Raw genomic sequence first — 18,790 nt, forward strand, 5'->3', positions numbered from 1 at the left:
TACACACATAAACACTAGAAAACAAAACATTGACAGATGTGCAGAATTTGAAACAATAATTTCTGGAAAGAAAGAAAGAAAGAAAGATAGAAAAACTTCACGTCACTTTCTGTCAATCTGTCTGTCTCTATCTAAGATTCGGAGATTTTTTGCCAAAAAATATTTACATTGCCGGAGCATTAGACATTATATGTAGCCTACAACACACTGTACACGTTTACTCACATATACAGAATGTACAGAATGACACCGGTCTGTCTGTGTGTCTGCGCGTTATATTTTTTAGCCGTGCTTCAAAAACTAGTGAGCTACCCACGTAGACAGCATCTTGAGACATCACATGCGCATTCAACACGTTCTTGTCGAGCAGCTCGCTAGGTAATGAGACGCAGCCTTTCTCCAGTGCAGCATCCGCCATATTGTCTATCAGGAGACGCCGAGAGGTAATGCAGTGTGCTTTTACGACCTACTGATATTTGTATTCTTATTTTTACTGGCTTTTCGTATTATTTCAAAAAGGACACACGTGTAAGGCACTACACTATTAATACATGCTTGTGTGAATTTATCTCATGGTATTTGCAGGCGACACAGTTAGCGCGTGCCAGTGCTAGCTACTCGCTAACCACTTAAACCCGCCGTATTCTTTATAAAAACCGGCATAAACTGACTGGATTAATTCCGGGTCCGATTAAACACAATTATAAGCTTCGTGTATGTTTTATAAATCTTATGACTATGAATTGGTTTGTATTCCCTTGAATTCGCTTGTTTAATCTTTTGTGCGAATGGCGTTAGCTTTGATGTGGCGTGTTGCGCCACGTTCAGCTAGCAGCGTTTGTGCGATAGAACACTGTGTTATGTTTTCCCGGGTTCATGTATTGGGTGATTTATGCTTCTATAATTTGTTTTAAATTGAAATGAGTTATTTGGAGTGCGAATGAGTTAAATGTGTCGTAAAATGAATTAGATATGGCTTAGGCGTGGCAAACGTTATGCTAGTTAGCGGTTAGCTGGCTAACTAACAGCTGTTCGGAAAGCTGATAATACAGTTGAGACATCCTGTAATTATATTACATATGACCTGTTTGTAGTTATTTAATAATGTGTATTATATGTGGATAACGCTGGGAATGCAGATAAGTTGTCCAGTGAGCTAAACTGATTTCTTTGGCTGTGTCACCAGGCCTTTGGCTCCTCAAAACAAGATATTGATTTAAGGAAAAATGTACTAGTATTCCTCTTTATAATGGAGCCTATAGAGCTTAAATTTCATTTCTAGTTCGGTATATATTCCAATGTGTTTGTTCTCCCATCCCTGCTTTAATTAAGCTAATTCATATGGTTTTATAATTAGTAATTCATTCAGGAAGATCACAAGTCTTGTCACAAACAGCGATTTGTTAGTCTAATGACTATCTGGCAGTACAGTAATCTAACGTTAGTTTATTTATGGACGTTGTTCCATAAATCAGTACTTTGACACTCAGGCTGATGTTGCACAGTGGTGTCTGTAAAGTTTACAACATCCTTGTGTTTTCCAGCATCTGGAGGGCCATGAGGAAGGACTTTTAGGATTGCTGTGTCTCCTGAATAAGCTCCTGGATGTCCTCTTTCATTCGAATTACAATCAGGTGGGTTGTTTGTGTGGCAGTGCTTGAATGTAGTGAATTTCAAATGAAAGTGGTTTATTTTTAATTGATTTGATCATCAGCTGTCTTAACAGGCTTATTTAATGTATTTTGTAGCCTATGCTCCACCATAAAGTCATCACATCTGCCTTCATCAGCTTCACCTGTCATTTGCTGCTTGGAGGACTCCTCCAAGGTAATAACCAACATATATAAGTATGCTTAACACTTTATGGAATTAATCTAGATCAGGGGTTTTCAATCTTTTAGATCCCACAGACCTCCAAATATGATCATCCTCATGCGATGGGCCCTATTCTAAAATTTAAAAGGCATCGGTTTAGTTTCTTGTATAAAGACCCAGTGTGTACTGTGGAAAAAAACTTAATCCTATTAATAATGTAAAAATATAACTTGGAAAATATTTAATTTCTATTAAGTTGCATTACTATATTTGTCTACTAATTATTGTACTGTGTATTTATTAATTCTCCCATTTACTTATTTAAATCAGCTTTTATTTATTTACATGTTTAATTTATTTAATTAAACGCTTTTGTAGAGTTTTTCTCTAAACATTTGACCTGCAGCCCTGTATCTCACTTTGAAAACCCCTGGTCTAGATGCAGTTCAGAGCTTTTATTTCCCGTGCTGTTCAAAGCTGTTTGATTTGATAAACATCCTCCTGTAAACTCTCAGTATTTTATACTGTTGTCTTTCCAGGTGTTTCAGGGAATACCGTGTGTAGAATATGTCTGGCCCTGTCCCAAGTCGCTCTCGAGTTTACCCTGATGTAAACACACAGCGACCCAGAGAGTACTGGGACTATGAATCCCATGTGGTGGACTGGGGGTGTGTTCTCTTTCATTTTTTAGCACTTAAAAATGACATGTGCTGTAAATAGCCAATTTTTACATTTAATTGTTATTTAAGTATTTGTGCTTTTCCGAAGCCTTGGGTCAAATGTGCTGCTTTATCAAGTATTGTTTGATGCTTTCAGCATGTTAGTGTTAAACTCACATTGCATGTACTCTGTTGTATGTTTGTATTATGCAGAAATCAGGACGACTATCAGTTAGTGCGAAAGCTTGGCCGGGGAAAATACAGTGAAGTGTTTGAAGCCATAAACATCACTAACAATGAGAAAGTAGTCGTCAAAATACTCAAGGTATCATCTGATGTTTGGTTTCACACCTCAGAGAAGATTTGACAGGAGATAGGTCAGTTTATATTTAAAGTTTTTTTTTTCTTTTCCCCCTTGTACGTTTAGCCAGTGAAAAAGAAGAAAATTAAACGAGAAATAAAAATTCTGGAGAACTTGAGAGGAGGCCCCAACATCATAACGCTTTTAGACATCGTAAAGGATCCTGTGGTGAGTTTGAAATATTTGGGAGTTCGACTGTCATTGTCTTCCTAACTTTAAGACTGTGTCAGTGTGTTTTTAACTGTGACTCTTTTTTATAATGTCTTGCTGGTATTTTCTTGGAAAGTTAATTAATTTTCAAAGTAAATATGCAAGTTTGTTTGTGTGCCCTCGGGGTTAAAACGCATTCTGCTTTTTCCATCCACAGTCCCGAACACCAGCGCTGGTTTTTGAGCATGTTAACAACACTGACTTCAAGGTAAGAGATGTTTTTATTTGTCGGCCCTCCTTGTAGAATTTAAATGCATTTAATTTGAGGTTGTAGTAAACTGTTTCTCTTTCTTCACAGCAACTGTATCAAACATTATCAGACTATGACATTCGCTTCTACATGTATGAAATTCTTAAGGTGAGATGATCACACTGATCCTCCTGTACAAAGGTGCATATTGACCTTACCATTATTTAAGCCCATTTTAAAACTGTTACAAGAGCGATAACATGGAACATAACCAGCCAATATCTGCCTCTCTGGCTTATTTGTAATGGCAAAACAGTTTGAGTAATGCTCATAGTAATAGTAAGAATGTTCTGTTGCTGTGGAAACTTTACACAGAGCTCAACTGCTTTGCACTGATGTTAAATCTAATGCTTATCTTCGCTCTTTTATCCCCAGGCTCTCGACTACTGCCACAGTATGGGAATAATGCACAGAGACGTAAAACCACACAATGTTATGATTGACCATGAGCACAGAAAGGTATCGCCCAAGTTAAGAATATACCCGACATTGAGCATTACTTGTTTATTTATGTATATGTACAGCACCATTCAAAAGTTTGTGGTCAGTATGCTTTTTTTAATTCATTTGAAAATCCCATATTCTGATCAAGGCTGCATTTATTTGATCAGATGCAGTAAAAACAGCAGTATTTTGAAATACTGCAATTTAAAATAACTTTTCTTTTTTTATATATTTTTGAAATGTAATGTATTCCTGTGATGGCAAAGATGAATTTTTAGAATCATTTCTCCAGTCTTCAGTGCCACATGATCCTTCAGAAATCATTCTAATATGTAGAGATGCACCGATCGAACGGCCAGGGTCCGGAATCAGCCGGTTTTCCACATGCTCAGCCCGGACCGGTGACTGGCCGGTCCGTTTTGTTTCCAGTTTTTAAAAATTGAGTGTTCATCGGAGTGGTCCAAGATAGTCATCATAGATATTAAGTGGCTTGATTTGAACACATTTACAATGAAGAAACAGCCACTTAATATCTATATCAGGGGTGCCCAATCCTGCTCCTGTCAATCGACTGTCCTGCACAGTTCATCTCCAACCCTAATCAAACACACCTGCCTTTAATTTTCAAGTGATCCTGAAGACCTTAATTGGTTGTTTCAGGTGTGTTTGATTAGGGTTGGAGATGAACTGTGCAGGACAGTCGATCGGCAGGAGCGGGATTGGGCACCCCTGATCTATATGATGACTATCATAATGCAGTCTGCATTATGACTTTTATTTGAAAAAACAAAAATTGCCCATTATATGACCAAAAAATTGCAATCGGTGCATCTCTACTAATATGCTGATTTGGTGCTCAAGAAACATTTATCATTGTTGAAAACAGTTGTGCTTTCAATTTTTTTTTTTTTTTTTTTTTTTTGGAAACAATGGTGCTTTTACATTACTTTGATTTTTAGAAAGTTCAAAAGATCAGCATATATTTGAAAGTTTTGTAACAATGTAAAAGTCTTTACTGTCACTTCTGATCAATTTAATGTGTCCTTGCTGAAAGTATAAATTTCTTTAAAAAAAATAAAAAATTCTTACTGATGCCAAACTTTTGAATGTTAAAGGGTTAGTTCACCCAAAAAGTCATAATTTACTCGCACCCATGTCATTCCCAACCCGTAAGACTTTCGTTCATCTTCGAAACACAAATGAAGATATTTTCAATGTAATTGAGAGATTTCTGTCCCTCCATTGACCGTCTACGCAACTACCACTTTCAAGCTTCAAAATGTTCATTAAGAGATTTTGTAAAACTAATCCATATGAATTAGGGATTCTCATAATTAACTGGTTAACTAATAATTAACTAATATTAGTCAATAATTAACATCATTAACTACCAGTTAAACGGTTAAAAAAGTATTCAGAAGAGAACAAGACTGAACATTATATAATAAATATAAACATTAAGCCAAAACAAAATAATTTAAAGCAAAATAGAAACCGACGTTGGACTCACGTAGCCTACCTCTCTCATTCGGCACAAATCCAAATGTTTCCATATTTGCGACGTATTCGAATGCTAATCTGTTATTTATGGAAAACAGGCTTTATACTTCACTCGCAGTTCTAATATTGACGTAAAACATCATTCTTCGCATGAGCAAAATGTTTTTGGCATAACTCTACAGGGCACGCTGAATGGCACAGATTGTACTAAGGACTATTTAAATTGAGCAGTGTAACTTTATATGTTTGGTTGACTGGATTTTATTATATTTTTTAACAGGATGCGATGTCAAGTTAGCAATGCTAGAACTGATATATGTTGTGTGTGTGCGAGGCGTCTGCGCGATCACTTAATGTTTCCTTATGACTGCTGAAACAACTTAAAATACTCTGGTCATGCTGATTAAGAGTAAGATGTCATTCGGAACTGTAAAAGGTTTATTTTTATTTGTGTACACACAATAAAAATAAAACGTGCTTTTGTAAAATAAAAAAACAAACAAACAGGATGTGATTTATGCTGTCTTGGTTTCCTTTCCGTGAACTCTTTTGTGGAGCGCGTCACAAAAATGAACCGAAACTCAGCATATGCTACTTGCTGCAGTTTTCTTTTCGTTTTGCTAATCTGTTAATTTAAGTGAAATATATTTAGTGTATTTATTCCTTTTTATATATATGATTTTCTGTTTTTCTCCGTTCACAGAAGCGCTGCAGGTGCGTGATGTGACGATGAATCTTCATGTTCTTCTGTTGTTTATGTTGCTATTTGCGCTTGTAAAAGTAAACCCATGGAAAACAAATTGTATTATTTTTCAATTGATAACAGACCCTTATCCATTCTAATGTAATTTAACATAGTATTGTCGGTTAGCGGTTAATGATCGGTTTAAGCTTTGGTTGTCGGTTAAGGAAAAAAGAAAAAGAAATGAACATCTCTATTATGAATTTTATTTTTTAGGTTTTTATTCACATATAAACATTTATCAACAGCACACATCAGATATGGAAAACAGAAGCTCAAACATGCTTGATGTGCGAGAACCAATGAGGTTAATTTTCGTGTGCTATGCAGCACGTTTATGCTTCCGCAAGAACCAGTGTGGTTTGTTCTCGTGCGTATGGTTGAGCTGCTTTTTTGTTCGCTATTGAATGTTTATATGTGAATAAAAACCTCAATTTAATTTGGACTAAACTACTCGATTCAGCAGATTAGTTTTACGATCTCTTAATGAGAAATCAACAAAGTGGTAATTGCGTGGACTGTCAATGGAGAGACAACAATCTCAAAGATTTAATTAATGATATCTTCATTTGTGTTCCAAAGATGAACGAATTTCTTATGGGTTTGGAACGACATAAGGGTGAGTAATTGATGGCAATTTTAACGTGTGTATAGATTGAGTCCAATTTTTGATTTGTCGAATATGCATTTTCCCTTTAAAGCTTCGTTTGATTGATTGGGGATTGGCTGAGTTTTACCACCCAAACCAGGAGTACAATGTGCGTGTGGCTTCCCGATATTTTAAAGGCCCTGAACTACTTGTGGACTATCAGGTTAGTCTCTTAAGATAAGGGATGTGAATTTTCAAGGTTATTAACAATCAATCAATCGGTACACTATGACACAAATTATTTCATATCTTGGAATAATATTTTTTCAAAGCAACATAGAATGCATGTGTGCTAATCGAATGTTGCGGTACGATTTGTCTGCTTCTTGCATGCTATAGTATCCATTAACAGATACTGTTGCCGCACATATCTTATTTTACATTAATATAAGATCAGGGTTTTTGTGGTGGACATTGCATGATTACTGAACATATTTGAGTTCAAATTTATGAATCCACATTTGAATAATTAGTAATGCAGATTAATCGTTTAGTGATTAATCATTGACATCTACTTAAGATTTTTAATTGTGGTTTTCACATTTAATGACAATTCCAGTTGATATTTTTGAGTTAGTCAAATAAATGTTTTGGTCTCTCTCCAGATGTATGACTACAGTCTGGATATGTGGAGTCTTGGATGCATGCTGGCCAGTATGATCTTCAGGAAGGAACCGTTTTTCCATGGACATGACAACTATGACCAGGTCCACCATTTATTAATTGATTTTTAGCCTCAACTTATTCTAAACAAATAGCAGTGATGTCCAGTCATTCACATTATACCTGATATATTTTTGCTCCAACCCACTTTTATAATGCTGGTTAATGTCTGTTGTGAACAGTTTATTGATGTGATCTCATTTTTCTGTTTAGTTGGTACGGATTGCAAAGGTTCTGGGTACAGAGGACCTGTATGATTACATTGACAAATATAACATTGAGCTGGACCCACGCTTCAATGACATATTGGGCAGGTATGAATTTAATACAGGATGGACAGACTTTTTATCTAGTTGATTAAAACAAGTATTCTTTTTTTTTTTTTAAGTACCTCCATAGTTCTTTCATTTTTAGTTATAAAACTGAAGTGTGCGTGTGTGTATAGCCATATTAATACCATTTTAACATCTCACTCATTCACCCAGACACTCCCGGAAAAGATGGGAACGGTTTGTGCACAGTGAGAATCAGCACCTGGTCAGTACAGAGGCTCTGGATTTTCTGGACAAGCTGCTACGTTATGACCACCAGGCCCGACTGACTGCCCGCGAGGCCATGGACCACCCTTACTTCTGTGAGTTCCCAGAGTTTAGCAATTTCAAAATGACTCCCTGGAAACCTGTGAATGCTTTCCAGTCTCTTGAGTTTGATGCCCGTTTTTCCTTGTATGTCCTTTTATATACACTTGAATAAATCAATGATGTATGGTCCTGCATTATTCAAAGCTATTTGATCAGTAATAAATGGTGACATGTTCTATTCATTAATACATTTCTCTTCCTCATGGTGATTTCATTTGGGACTAGAAACTGATTGCAGAGCTCAAAAATAATATTAATTAGCTGTTATACAATCTCTTCACATTTTACTTGCATTGGCCCAATTAATTTTTTTTTTTTTGTTGCATTTTTTTTTTATACATAATTTATGAAAAAGCTATAAAAAGGGGCAGTTGTGGCCTAATGATTAGAGAGTCGGACTTGTAACCCATTCGATTCTCAATGCTGGCAGGAAACGACTGAGGTGCCCTTGAGCAAGGCACCTAACCCCCAATCGCTCCCCAGGCCCCGCAGTGAATGGCTGCCTACTGCTCCGGGTGTGTGTGTCCACGGTTTGCAGTGTGTTCACTTCTCACTGCTCCTAATGTGTTTGCATTAACTTGGATGAGTTGAATGCAGAGGACAAATACTTACATGTCTCCTCCTTTTGCTCTCTGTTTTCTTGTGAATTATCCTGGTCATTGCCAAAAAAAAAAAAGTAAGAAAATAAGAAAAGAAAAAAAAACATGTAAATGATCAACTAAAATAAAATATTTTATAACTAATGGTTATGGACAAATGGTCTAAAACTCACACACTAGCCCTAGGCCATCCTTATTTTTGAGCCCTGGGTTAGTACAATTTTGTTACAGATAGTTTTTGGTTTGAGTGAATTTGCCAGATGCAAGTTGAAAGGTGTCATGGAACTGTTTAATTGGCTTCATATGGAATGAATGTACATGTTGATGGAAATTTCATGTCATAATTTGTCTTCATTTTGAGATAACATATATGGTATGTTTCTTTGTGTGTAGACCCTATAGTTAAAGACCAGGGCAGAGGAGCGCCGGCAGCAGGAATGGCTGCTAGTTCCACACCAGTCAGCTCTTCTAGCTTGATGGCAGGTAAACCATTTGTCTTTCTCCTCAGCGCTTCACCTCTGATGGACAATTTAATTTAAGTAGTCTTTTATTGAAATTGTCATCTCCCTCATGTCATTTCGAACCTGTGACTTGTTCTGCAGAACACACAAGATGTTTGTGGAACAATGGAAGTCAGTGGTAGGGCTGGGTATTGACACAAATTTCACAATTCGATTCGATTTCGATTCACAAGCTTGCAATTCGATTCGATTTCGATTACGATTCGATTCGATTCAATATCGATTATTTTGGCTATCAGGTACAATACATTGCAAATTTTCTCAAGGAAAACAAATCTCTTAACTAATGCTGTAAGCCATGGGAGTCAGTTGTAGCCTATAGGCTTCATTAGCCTACTATAATAGGCTATTGAAGGTAAAAATTAACTGATTTGCATACAAACACTTAAAATACACTTTTATTTATTTTTATAATAATAAAGTTATATGAAATTATATAAAATTTTAAATGATGGCTGTCATAAAGAACTTTCCAGATTTATTCAAACATGCATTAAATATTGAAGAACATTAAAAATTATAATGAATATATAATATGGTGCATATATTTAACAAAATGCTCCTCTCTAGAGTTAACTTTTCTAGATGACTAACGAGTTTATGGTCACTGGATATGTTTTTTCTGAGGTAAATGTGACGTTATATGACATTGTTTACTAACGTCTTTGCATGGTTGAAACACTGATTAAGCATTCTATGAGACATGATACGGACTTCGATAAGTTGTACTCTATCAGTTAACACACTTTCAGATGCTCATTCATGTTTATCTCGCGCTGTAACTGGTGTTATTAAGGCGGAAGAGTTGCTTCCGTTGCTTCTGTTGCTTCTCTTGAGCTGAGCTGCGCCGGAGCGATCTCACGCAACAGCGCCAAAACGGTAATTATGTTTTTGAATTTCGTAAGAAAATGGACGTAATTTGAAATCTGAGACTTTGTTTCATATCAATAATAACAAAGCACAAAGATTATTGCGATTTATTGGATGGGATGCGCGCAACAATGATCCATTCATTCATCAACTGAAAACAGGATGACTAATCGATTCTTGGGATTTAAGAATCGATATTGTTTCGTAAAAATGAGAATCGATTAAAATCGAGAAATCGATATTTTTTACCCAGCCCTAGTCAGTGGTGTTCAAAACATTAGAATTTTTAAATGAGCTTTTTTGTGTTCTACAAAAGAGAATCGTACAGATTTGGAATGACATAAGGGTGAATAAATGATAATGTTCATTTTTGGGTGTGAAACTTTAACTAATAGTAATTCAAGAATGTTACTAATAGAGATATTCAGACTTTGACTGTGTGCAGGAAATCAAAACACTAGGCTAAATGTGTTGGTGGCTTTCGCACTGCAGGCATCACCTCTATGACTCCGAGCACACAGCCCAACATCGCAAACATCAGCGCCGGCTCACCCGTCATCCCTGCCCCAAACACAATGGCCACACAAGTGCCCACTGCCGCTGGAGCCCAGCCCTGAACACCAACTGCCCAACCTCCCCCCCTCTCTTTCACATCTCTCTATCCGTCTCTCTCTCCCTCTCTCTCTCTCTCTCCGTGGGCCTGCTTGGAATTGTGAATTGGTGGGGGGGACAATGATTTAATTTGTGGTTATTTTTATTATGTTGCAAATAACACAGAACTAATGTTAAGTTACCATTTTATTTTGTTGTTCTTCCCCTCAGTTGTTGTTTAGGGGTTCTTGAACTCAAAGAAACTCATGATGTTTTTGCACCTGTCTATGTGAGTTAGAAAAGCAAACGGTGTGAACTTTCACTCGCCGTTATTGTTTAGAAACACGTAAATGTCCACCTGAAGAAGGATAATAAAAATAATTTTATTTGTCCCCTCTAGTGTTCTTGTACTCAAACCATTTCACTGACTTATTTTTAACTCTTTTTTTGGGGGGGGAAGCAGGGATTTTTTTTTTTTTTTCATGTTATTTTAGTCCCTGTTTTTACAATAATCTTGATCACAAAGGTTACAAAACCTGGTGTCATATATATTGAACTTCTGAGTGAAGATGCTTATAAGGAGTCATTTGATTTGGAAGAATATGATGATTGGGACAAGAGAAATCTGACTTGATGTTGGAGAGAGCATTTTGCACCAGTGTCACGACTCCTCCCGTTACAGTGCGTTTCAGCTCTGCGTCCAGACTGAGGGCAAGATTCAATCAAAACTACTGTAATATTTCTGATTTGTTCGATCATTGTGTATCAAAACATTCTCTTTCCAATAGTGGAAGCTCTTTCATTTCAGCTGTGCTGGTTCTGTGTATTGCAGGTTAATTGGATATGGTCCCGGATCTTGTTAAACTCTCACTAGTTGCTGTTCAAGGACTTGTACCAATTGCTAAGTAACACAATCAATAATATGCCAATTTTTGTTACCTTCAGTTCTGTTTGCGTGCGTGTTTGTGTGAGTGTGTACGTATGAGTGGAGTTGTCTTTTGTTTTTAAGAAGTTTCAGACATTTGTTTGAAACTAAGAATTTTTGTAATTTTTGTTTGAGAGGTGACTGTTCAGTGAATTACACATCTCTTTCTATCCCCAAAATTAAACAAATTAAACAGGTGAAATATCGATTTAGAATTGCATGTTGTGTTTTACTGTGGTTTGCCGTTGGTTGGCTGACTGAAGAACGAACAACAATATTATATGGTTTGTCACTCTCAAAGCATATTGTCTAGACAAATTGAATATTTTAATACCAATTCTTGTTTAAGTGTTTAATTTCTTACTTTTGGTCTTGTCTATTAGTGAAATAATCCGATGTTGAAGACTAGCTCTGTAGTGGAGGCTGAACTCGTATTTGTCCTCTGCCTGTGTTCAGTGTGAAGAGTTCAAATCTAAATATCTAACTGTATTGTAAATTCATTCATTTAAAATTTGAAATAGATACTTTTTCTTTTTTTTTTTGCAGAGATTTTTTGTTTGTTTTATAAATAATTTAAAAGAGGAAATATGTTGTTTAAGGGGGACAAAAAAAGACCATGTCACTTTGCTTTATTCAGCTGTACGTTTATTGCAGCCTCTCTAATACAAGTGAATGGTATATGTTTGAAGTCAGGTGGGAAAACAGAGGCTACCTCACATTTCTATGGAATTCAATAAAAAAAGGAAAACAATGGTTGGCTTTCGTTGAAAACTAGGTTTAATTTTTTCGCCTAAAGCTCCGCAATGCTCTAAGGCGAGACTCAACTATTTCACCACAGTGTCAAACTCTTTCCTTTTTTGAGAAAGTTGCTGCAGCTGTTTTTACTTGGCTACTCAACCTGGAATTTACTGGTGTTAGCCAGTAGCCTACGATTTAAAATATACATTTTGGGAAAATAATAAATAATTTCATTTAATAACGTATGTTAGCCTGCAGGTAGTGCCTCATCTTCAGCGTTGATCATCATTAAATATATTTTTGCTTCGTTTAGCCTACTGCTCATTCCCTGAGGTTTCAAATTTGTACTTGTTTTAAATTACATAATTTTTCAACATTAAAATGAGTAGAAACATAAATAAATAGACAACTGTATAAATGTATAGCTAACAGCCTCATTTAAATTGCACATTTTAATTGGTTCGGAAGTGCCATCAGGGCCTTTTGTGCTGTTATGTTTTGTTTCATTTATCGATTTTCTGTGTGTGTGATGAGTTTTCATTTGGAGCAAAGTGTTTTCGCACGTTTGTGGCACTGCAGAATTTAGCCCTCCAACACATTAGACCTTGTTTCTTGAGCTTTTTCTGCCATCTAGTGATCATATTAGAGAATGTTTTTTTTTTTTTTTCATCTTTACGATTTTTTTTATTATATTATGCATCTCAACAAATGAGAATTTTTACGTAAGTTATTCTATAACCTATATTGATTTAATATGGGTACAGTGGGACATTAAATCAATTATATATTTTATAAATCTGCTTTATCATTGTGTGTAGGCATGCTTCCATTAAGCGTAATCATAGACATTGTTTCAGGGGGTGCACAATTCCTTAGCCTAACCATAGATAAGGTTAAACCATTATTTATTACATTTATGTTTTAATTTTGTTATATTAAAAAGAAGTAACTACATTAAATCCCATTTTTCTGGAAAACTTTCTGATTGAAATTGTGGGTCTATGTGCCCAAGGAAGCATTCTAAATTCTAGCAACTATATGCTTTATCTGTGTATTATATGGTAAATTATCAGAAGGTGTCTCACTTTACCTTCATCCTACTTTTTATCATCACTCTTCTGAATAGACGGGATCAATTCTAATGTGTTTTTTATTATTATTATTTGTAAACAAAATCTTTTCCTCTGTAGTGTTACTTTAAAAGTCTAAGGTAAATGAAGCTAAATGAGAAGGTTTCCTATTTCTTCACAATGGCACAAACAAAATCCTTCACTGGATCTCTGTGCAAGGAAGGAAATGCCATGGGGTAAATTCAGCCATGCATCCCCTTATTATTATAAAACACAACTGCCATTCATAGCAAAACAGGTCTTTGGTTTCTCAGTGTCTCTGTAACTGCTCATCTATGTCCCTATTGTCCAGCAACCTGCACTGATATAAAGCCACAAATGACACACAAGCCCTTCAGAAAGGACATCAGTACTCAATATGAAGCTGTAAGTTACCAAATTCTCTTTTCTTCTTCTTTTTGGGTTTATTTAGTCAAGATATGTTTAGTCAGCATTTTCCACCATAAATTACAAGATCCGTATTACTAGGGCTGGTTTATGACTGCTGGTGTAAAATTAATGATATTGAACGATGAGAGCGACAGCTCAACAATATTAAATGTGTTTTTGTTTCATTTACATATGGAAAATGTTGTAATTTTCCCTCTCGTTCTCCCTCCTGGCTCAGCATCAACAGCTCCCTGACTGCTCTAGTCTTTATAAACGCTGTATATTCAGCAGCTTTGAGAGGTAAACTTCATTCTATTTGTGTTGATTTGATTGTTTAGAACAATAATATTTGCTTTGCTTTGATTATAATCTATTATAGTAATGCTAAAATAAATGATAATGACATAATTATTCTAATTTTATAATTATATTTATTCACTATATATTTTAGAAGGAAGTGAAGATTTGTTAAGTTTCTTGAATGGTGAGCATGTTTAATGAATGTATTAAATACTTTTAAATTCATGCAAATCTTTACTTATTTATTGCCATTTTGTACAATGTCTCTTCAGATGCATTTGAAATGAATTTGCCTCCTGACCACACTGAACCATCACCGCTCTCAGGTCTGTGAATTGTTGCTTTGGTATATGACCTTTTTTTTTCTATATTGTATGGAAGTGAAGGGAATAATGCTATTAATCCTCTATATATATGAATATGGGAATCAGAAAACAGTCAGTTGTGCTATTAGTTACTGGTTTCTGACGTAAGGAGCCCTTTTTCCTTAGAAATGGAACTAGCAACTGAGAGGATTCTGGATCCTGCACATCCGACAGATCCGACTGCTGGTGAGTGATTAGACAGTGGAGGCAACAGGGAAATCATGATCATGTATAAGAAAAATGAAATAAAAAAAATCAGACCTGTTGATTTAGGTAATAGCTGCTCTTTCCTAAATCTAACTAAATTGAGTTGGTCAAACTTAAATTTCATGACACTATTTAAATATTTTATGTTAGACTCATGAAATATAAATACGTATTACTCCTAATCAGATATGTTTAAATAAAGTGAACGGAATTTAAATGTATTATATCTATGAAGGACCTGAATAATTTTTTTTATTCTGTTTTCCTCTATTTACAGAATGTGAAGCCCCAGAAGCAGTTGTGATCTCTGCTGGTATGTTTTCAATTTTCTAACTTTTTTTGTTAAAGTATATTTGTTTACAACAAATAATTTTCACTTTGGTATGTTCCTTAAATATATAAATCATATAAATAGAAATTTGCATAGTGTTTTATAGGCCTATAATATTTTCTATAATCTATAATCTATCTATCGTATATATATAATGTGTCTAATAAGGTATTTTAATTATTTTAGACTTTTCCATCACAACTCCCGAACCAAACTTGGTAGAACCTGCAGGTAACTGAACAATTTATGCTATCCAATTTATGAACAAAAAAGCTGATATTTGAATATTATTTTGTCTCTGGATTTTTAAAGACATGCGTATATGACCTCTCTAACATGTCTTTCCTAAGATGTTGCTGAAGAGAAATCAATTGAGAGCAGTGACTCAGGTGATCAGTCAAGGAAAACATGTGATAATTAAAGCTAAAGTTAATAGTGTTATTTAGATGTTTATTATTTTTTATTTCCTTTAAACAGACAGCCGATTAGCTGAAAGAGCATCAGCAGAAGACAGCAGAGGTACAGGCCTGTATTATGTTATGCATGCATGAATGAAACTCTTATTAACCTGTTAGATGATCACAACATTTTAACACTTGTAAGTCATTTGACAAACACACTCCAGTCTTATATTCTCCTTATATACTCCAGCCAGAGATATATGCAGATATATAACTGATTTAAAATACTGTTTGTTTCAGAGGGTGACAACTGGAGGTTACAGCTGAGAACCGCACTTGCAGGTAAGCTGTAGGATTTTATGTGATTGTTGGAGTAAACAATTTGTTTGTTTGTGTTTCTTCTATCGTGTATACTTCATCACTGACACACACCTGCCAACAGACACCCATAAAGCATTGCAGAAGCATTATGGGAACTCAGCAGGTAAGCCATACTTCCATCAGTTCCTCACCCTGCTACTGTTTGCACATATCTGCTGATGTGATATAATATTAAAGATTATTATTTTTATTGCATCTTAATAGAGAGTATGAGTATGGACAGGACTGACATGGACACAGGCTTGACTGAGAGCTCCAACAAACATATCCATAAAGCAACAGGTATGTCGTTTTACATAAGGGATCAAATCTGCCAGTCCTGAAAAAATATATCACGGTTTCCACACAATGTAAGAAATGTTTCTTGAGCACCAAATCAGCATATTAGAATGATTTCTGAAGGATAATGTGACACCGAAGACTGGAGTAATGATAGTGAAAATTCAGCCATGCCAACACAGGAATAAATTACATTTGAAAGTATATTATATTAGAAAACAGTTCTTTTAAATTGTGATAATATTCCATAATCTTACTGTTTTCACTGTATTTTGGATCAAATAAATGCAGCCTTTTGAAGAGACATCTATAAAAAACATTTTAAATTCTAACCAAACCTAAACATTTGAATGGTGTTTGCTAACAGACACGGAATAAAAATCCATAAAACTCAAATTTCGATTTCACAAGGTCTGTAAATGAGTCATGAGTTTTGGCTCACTGAATAAAGTGGATATCTTTTTCTGCATTTTTTACTGAATATATGCATCATCTTATAATTCCTTGCAGTGATGGAGGACATAAGCAGTCAGGAAATGGACAGACCTGAGGAGAACGGGAGAAACCGACCCGCAATGATCCAGATGTTAGAAAAACACAACGTTGCGGACACAGACAGACAAAATCTGGACTTTATGAAAGAGATTAACGCCATAATTCAGATTTTTGCCGGTAGAATGAACCTCAAAAACCAGGCTGGTAAACCACATGATGATGACAAACACCAGCAGGAGAGCCACAAAAGAGCAATGGATTTCGACAGCCCAGAGTTTGTGGACACCCCTGATACACCAGACCTTGATGCTGACAGTGAAGAACGTGGTGGTGGTGGTGGTCATGGAAGATCTCAGAGACAAATCTCAGGTCAGTCCAAAATAAATCAATTTTACTGAGAAATATTCAGACAAACACTGTTAATGAGACACTCGGATTAAATTATATGCAGGAATCAAAGCAAAACTTAACTACACTGCTAACCGGGCCTCGGCTGATCTGATCCCAGGATGCACAGAAACATCTGCTGACCATCCCATGGAAGAGAACAACAGTCTGGATGCCCCTAATGTGGACCAGGAGATTCAAAAGGACACAATGCTGAGGAAGATATGTCTCACCAAGAGCGTACGAGCATCCAACAAACCAAGAGCACAGCTGGATTTAGATAGTCCAGAAAGAGTAAACAGTGAAGTTTTGGACAGGGACAACAGCAGTGAGAGGCTGGAAGATCAAGTGGCAGTTCATCTGTAGAGAATCACTTACTTTTGTAGAACATTTACTTTTTTTTTTATTTGGACTGTGATTTTAATGTCAGTTTGATCTGATATCATTTGCATAAATACAAAAAAGATGATGTGGAATGTGAATTTTATTGATATGATTTTGAGACATTCTTTTGACACATGGTAAAAAAAACTGTCATTTACAAGAGTGCATGGTGATGCAAATTAGGCAATTTGAACAGAGAAAAAAATGTTAATGGTATTTTAAGGAGAAATAACTTTTTATAACGTTTTTAAAATAAGCTGATTTTAAAAATCGATCCTAACTAAGCCTGTGTTGATAAATAAATAAATAGATATATATTAGTGATAACAATTATTAATACTTTCATTGTTGTACTTCCCTGGATTTACTATTTTGAAATGTTTGCTTTTGACCAAAGAAATATTCGAAGTTTTCCATTAAAGTGTAATGTCAGGTAATATGCTATTTGGATCCTAATTAAAAGTGCACAGAAAAGTTACATTCCCAAAAGTGTCCCACTTTACCAATGTTCACCTTAAACATCCTCCATATGCAGTTAATGGCTGCTAATGTTCCATTCATTCCACTGAACTGATTCGTGTCCCACTGACAGTATTTTAAAAGATGGCTTTTTTAGGTCAGAGGTTTAGCAACGGTGCTTTTTCTGCTAAATTTAGTCCCAGGTCGCACAGAACGGCTTGTTGCGAGTCAATCATTGATTCAACACAGCTAAATGATTAAATCTCTCAGCGTGTGGATTTAGACAGACAAATAGAGGGTATTTATCAGCTATGACAAGACAGCTCGCAGCTCTATAGACGCGATGGTGATGAGTGTGTCTAATACTTCGGCCAGATCCACCTTTCCTATCCGTTTATCAGACAGATCCTGCTGTCTTCCCCATTTATCATATAGATCTCATTCCCACTGGTGCTTATTTGTCCTACGGTGTTGATTTTGGTGGGTTTTCACAATCAATGTCCGACTGACTGTATATGTAAGGAGCTTCAGGTATCGTTGGCTTGATGCCGTTCTGCCATAAATCATGCAGTCTCTTGACTATGGCAGGCTTCATCAACTCTACCAGGCCTCGGAGAATCTTTTCCAGACTCGTAATCGTGACAGAGATGTCAGCATGTCTAAGGAGATTTACAAGAGATTCTCACTCAAAGCAATTGTGAAATAACAACTCCACTCGCAGATGCACGGCTGGTCCAGCAGGCCTATTGATCTCCGCACTGCAATGTTGGGGCACATTAATCTGCAAAAAGACCATCAAATTACTACAAATCCTGGTGAATGAGAGACATGGATCATACAAAACAAAACTGTTATGAAAAGCGTTCATGTAGTCCTTAAAGGAACATTTGGGGCTCCATACAAGTTAAGCTCGATCGACAGCACTTTGTGGCGTAATGTTGATTACCACATACATTTATTTCAACTTACCACTCATTATCCTTAAGAAATCTGGGTTACATTGAGGCACTTACAAAGTCAAAATTGTTTTTGTGGTAATGAACAATATGTCACAAATGCTGTCAACTGAGTTTAACTTGTGTTGAACCCCAAATATTCCTTTAACGCATCCTTTAAAATAATTG

At 35.8% G+C, this 18,790-nt stretch overlaps 2 protein-coding genes across 3 annotated transcripts; both read left to right on the forward strand.

Annotated features, from left to right (window-relative positions):
• The first annotated feature begins 151 nt into the window (after positions 1-151).
• csnk2a1 (casein kinase 2, alpha 1 polypeptide) lies at positions 152-10,905 on the forward strand. Its single transcript, XM_079894740.1, has 15 exons — positions 152-443; positions 1,545-1,634; positions 1,749-1,827; positions 2,355-2,483; positions 2,688-2,799; positions 2,902-3,003; positions 3,203-3,253; positions 3,344-3,403; positions 3,671-3,754; positions 6,683-6,793; positions 7,236-7,337; positions 7,507-7,607; positions 7,779-7,927; positions 8,927-9,016; positions 10,417-10,905. The coding sequence occupies exons 4-15, from the start codon at positions 2,383-2,385 to the stop codon at positions 10,539-10,541; spliced, it is 1,188 nt and encodes a 395-aa protein (XP_079750866.1). The 5' UTR covers positions 152-443; positions 1,545-1,634; positions 1,749-1,827; positions 2,355-2,382; the 3' UTR covers positions 10,542-10,905.
• A 2,451-nt stretch (positions 10,906-13,356) lies between these two features.
• On the forward strand, positions 13,357-17,692 carry LOC307173046 (uncharacterized protein). 2 transcript variants are annotated; one of them, XM_079895850.1, is made up of 13 exons: positions 13,357-13,674; positions 13,916-13,977; positions 14,250-14,303; positions 14,469-14,528; positions 14,827-14,862; positions 15,067-15,111; positions 15,231-15,269; positions 15,358-15,399; positions 15,582-15,623; positions 15,724-15,765; positions 15,867-15,944; positions 16,452-16,805; positions 16,888-17,692. In XM_079895850.1, exons 1-13 carry the CDS (start codon positions 13,667-13,669, stop codon positions 17,187-17,189), a joined length of 1,164 nt encoding a protein of 387 aa, XP_079751976.1. In that variant the 5' UTR covers positions 13,357-13,666; the 3' UTR covers positions 17,190-17,692. The 2 variants fall into 2 exon arrangements, with proteins under 2 accessions (XP_079751976.1, XP_079751977.1); XM_079895851.1 differs by lacking the exon at positions 15,358-15,399.
• Positions 17,693-18,790: the final 1,098 nt, after the last annotated feature.

The sequence above is a fragment of the Squalius cephalus genome (genome assembly GCF_949319135.1).
Source record: "Squalius cephalus genome assembly, chromosome: 15".
In the NCBI taxonomy this organism is placed as follows: domain Eukaryota; kingdom Metazoa; phylum Chordata; class Actinopteri; order Cypriniformes; family Leuciscidae; genus Squalius; species Squalius cephalus.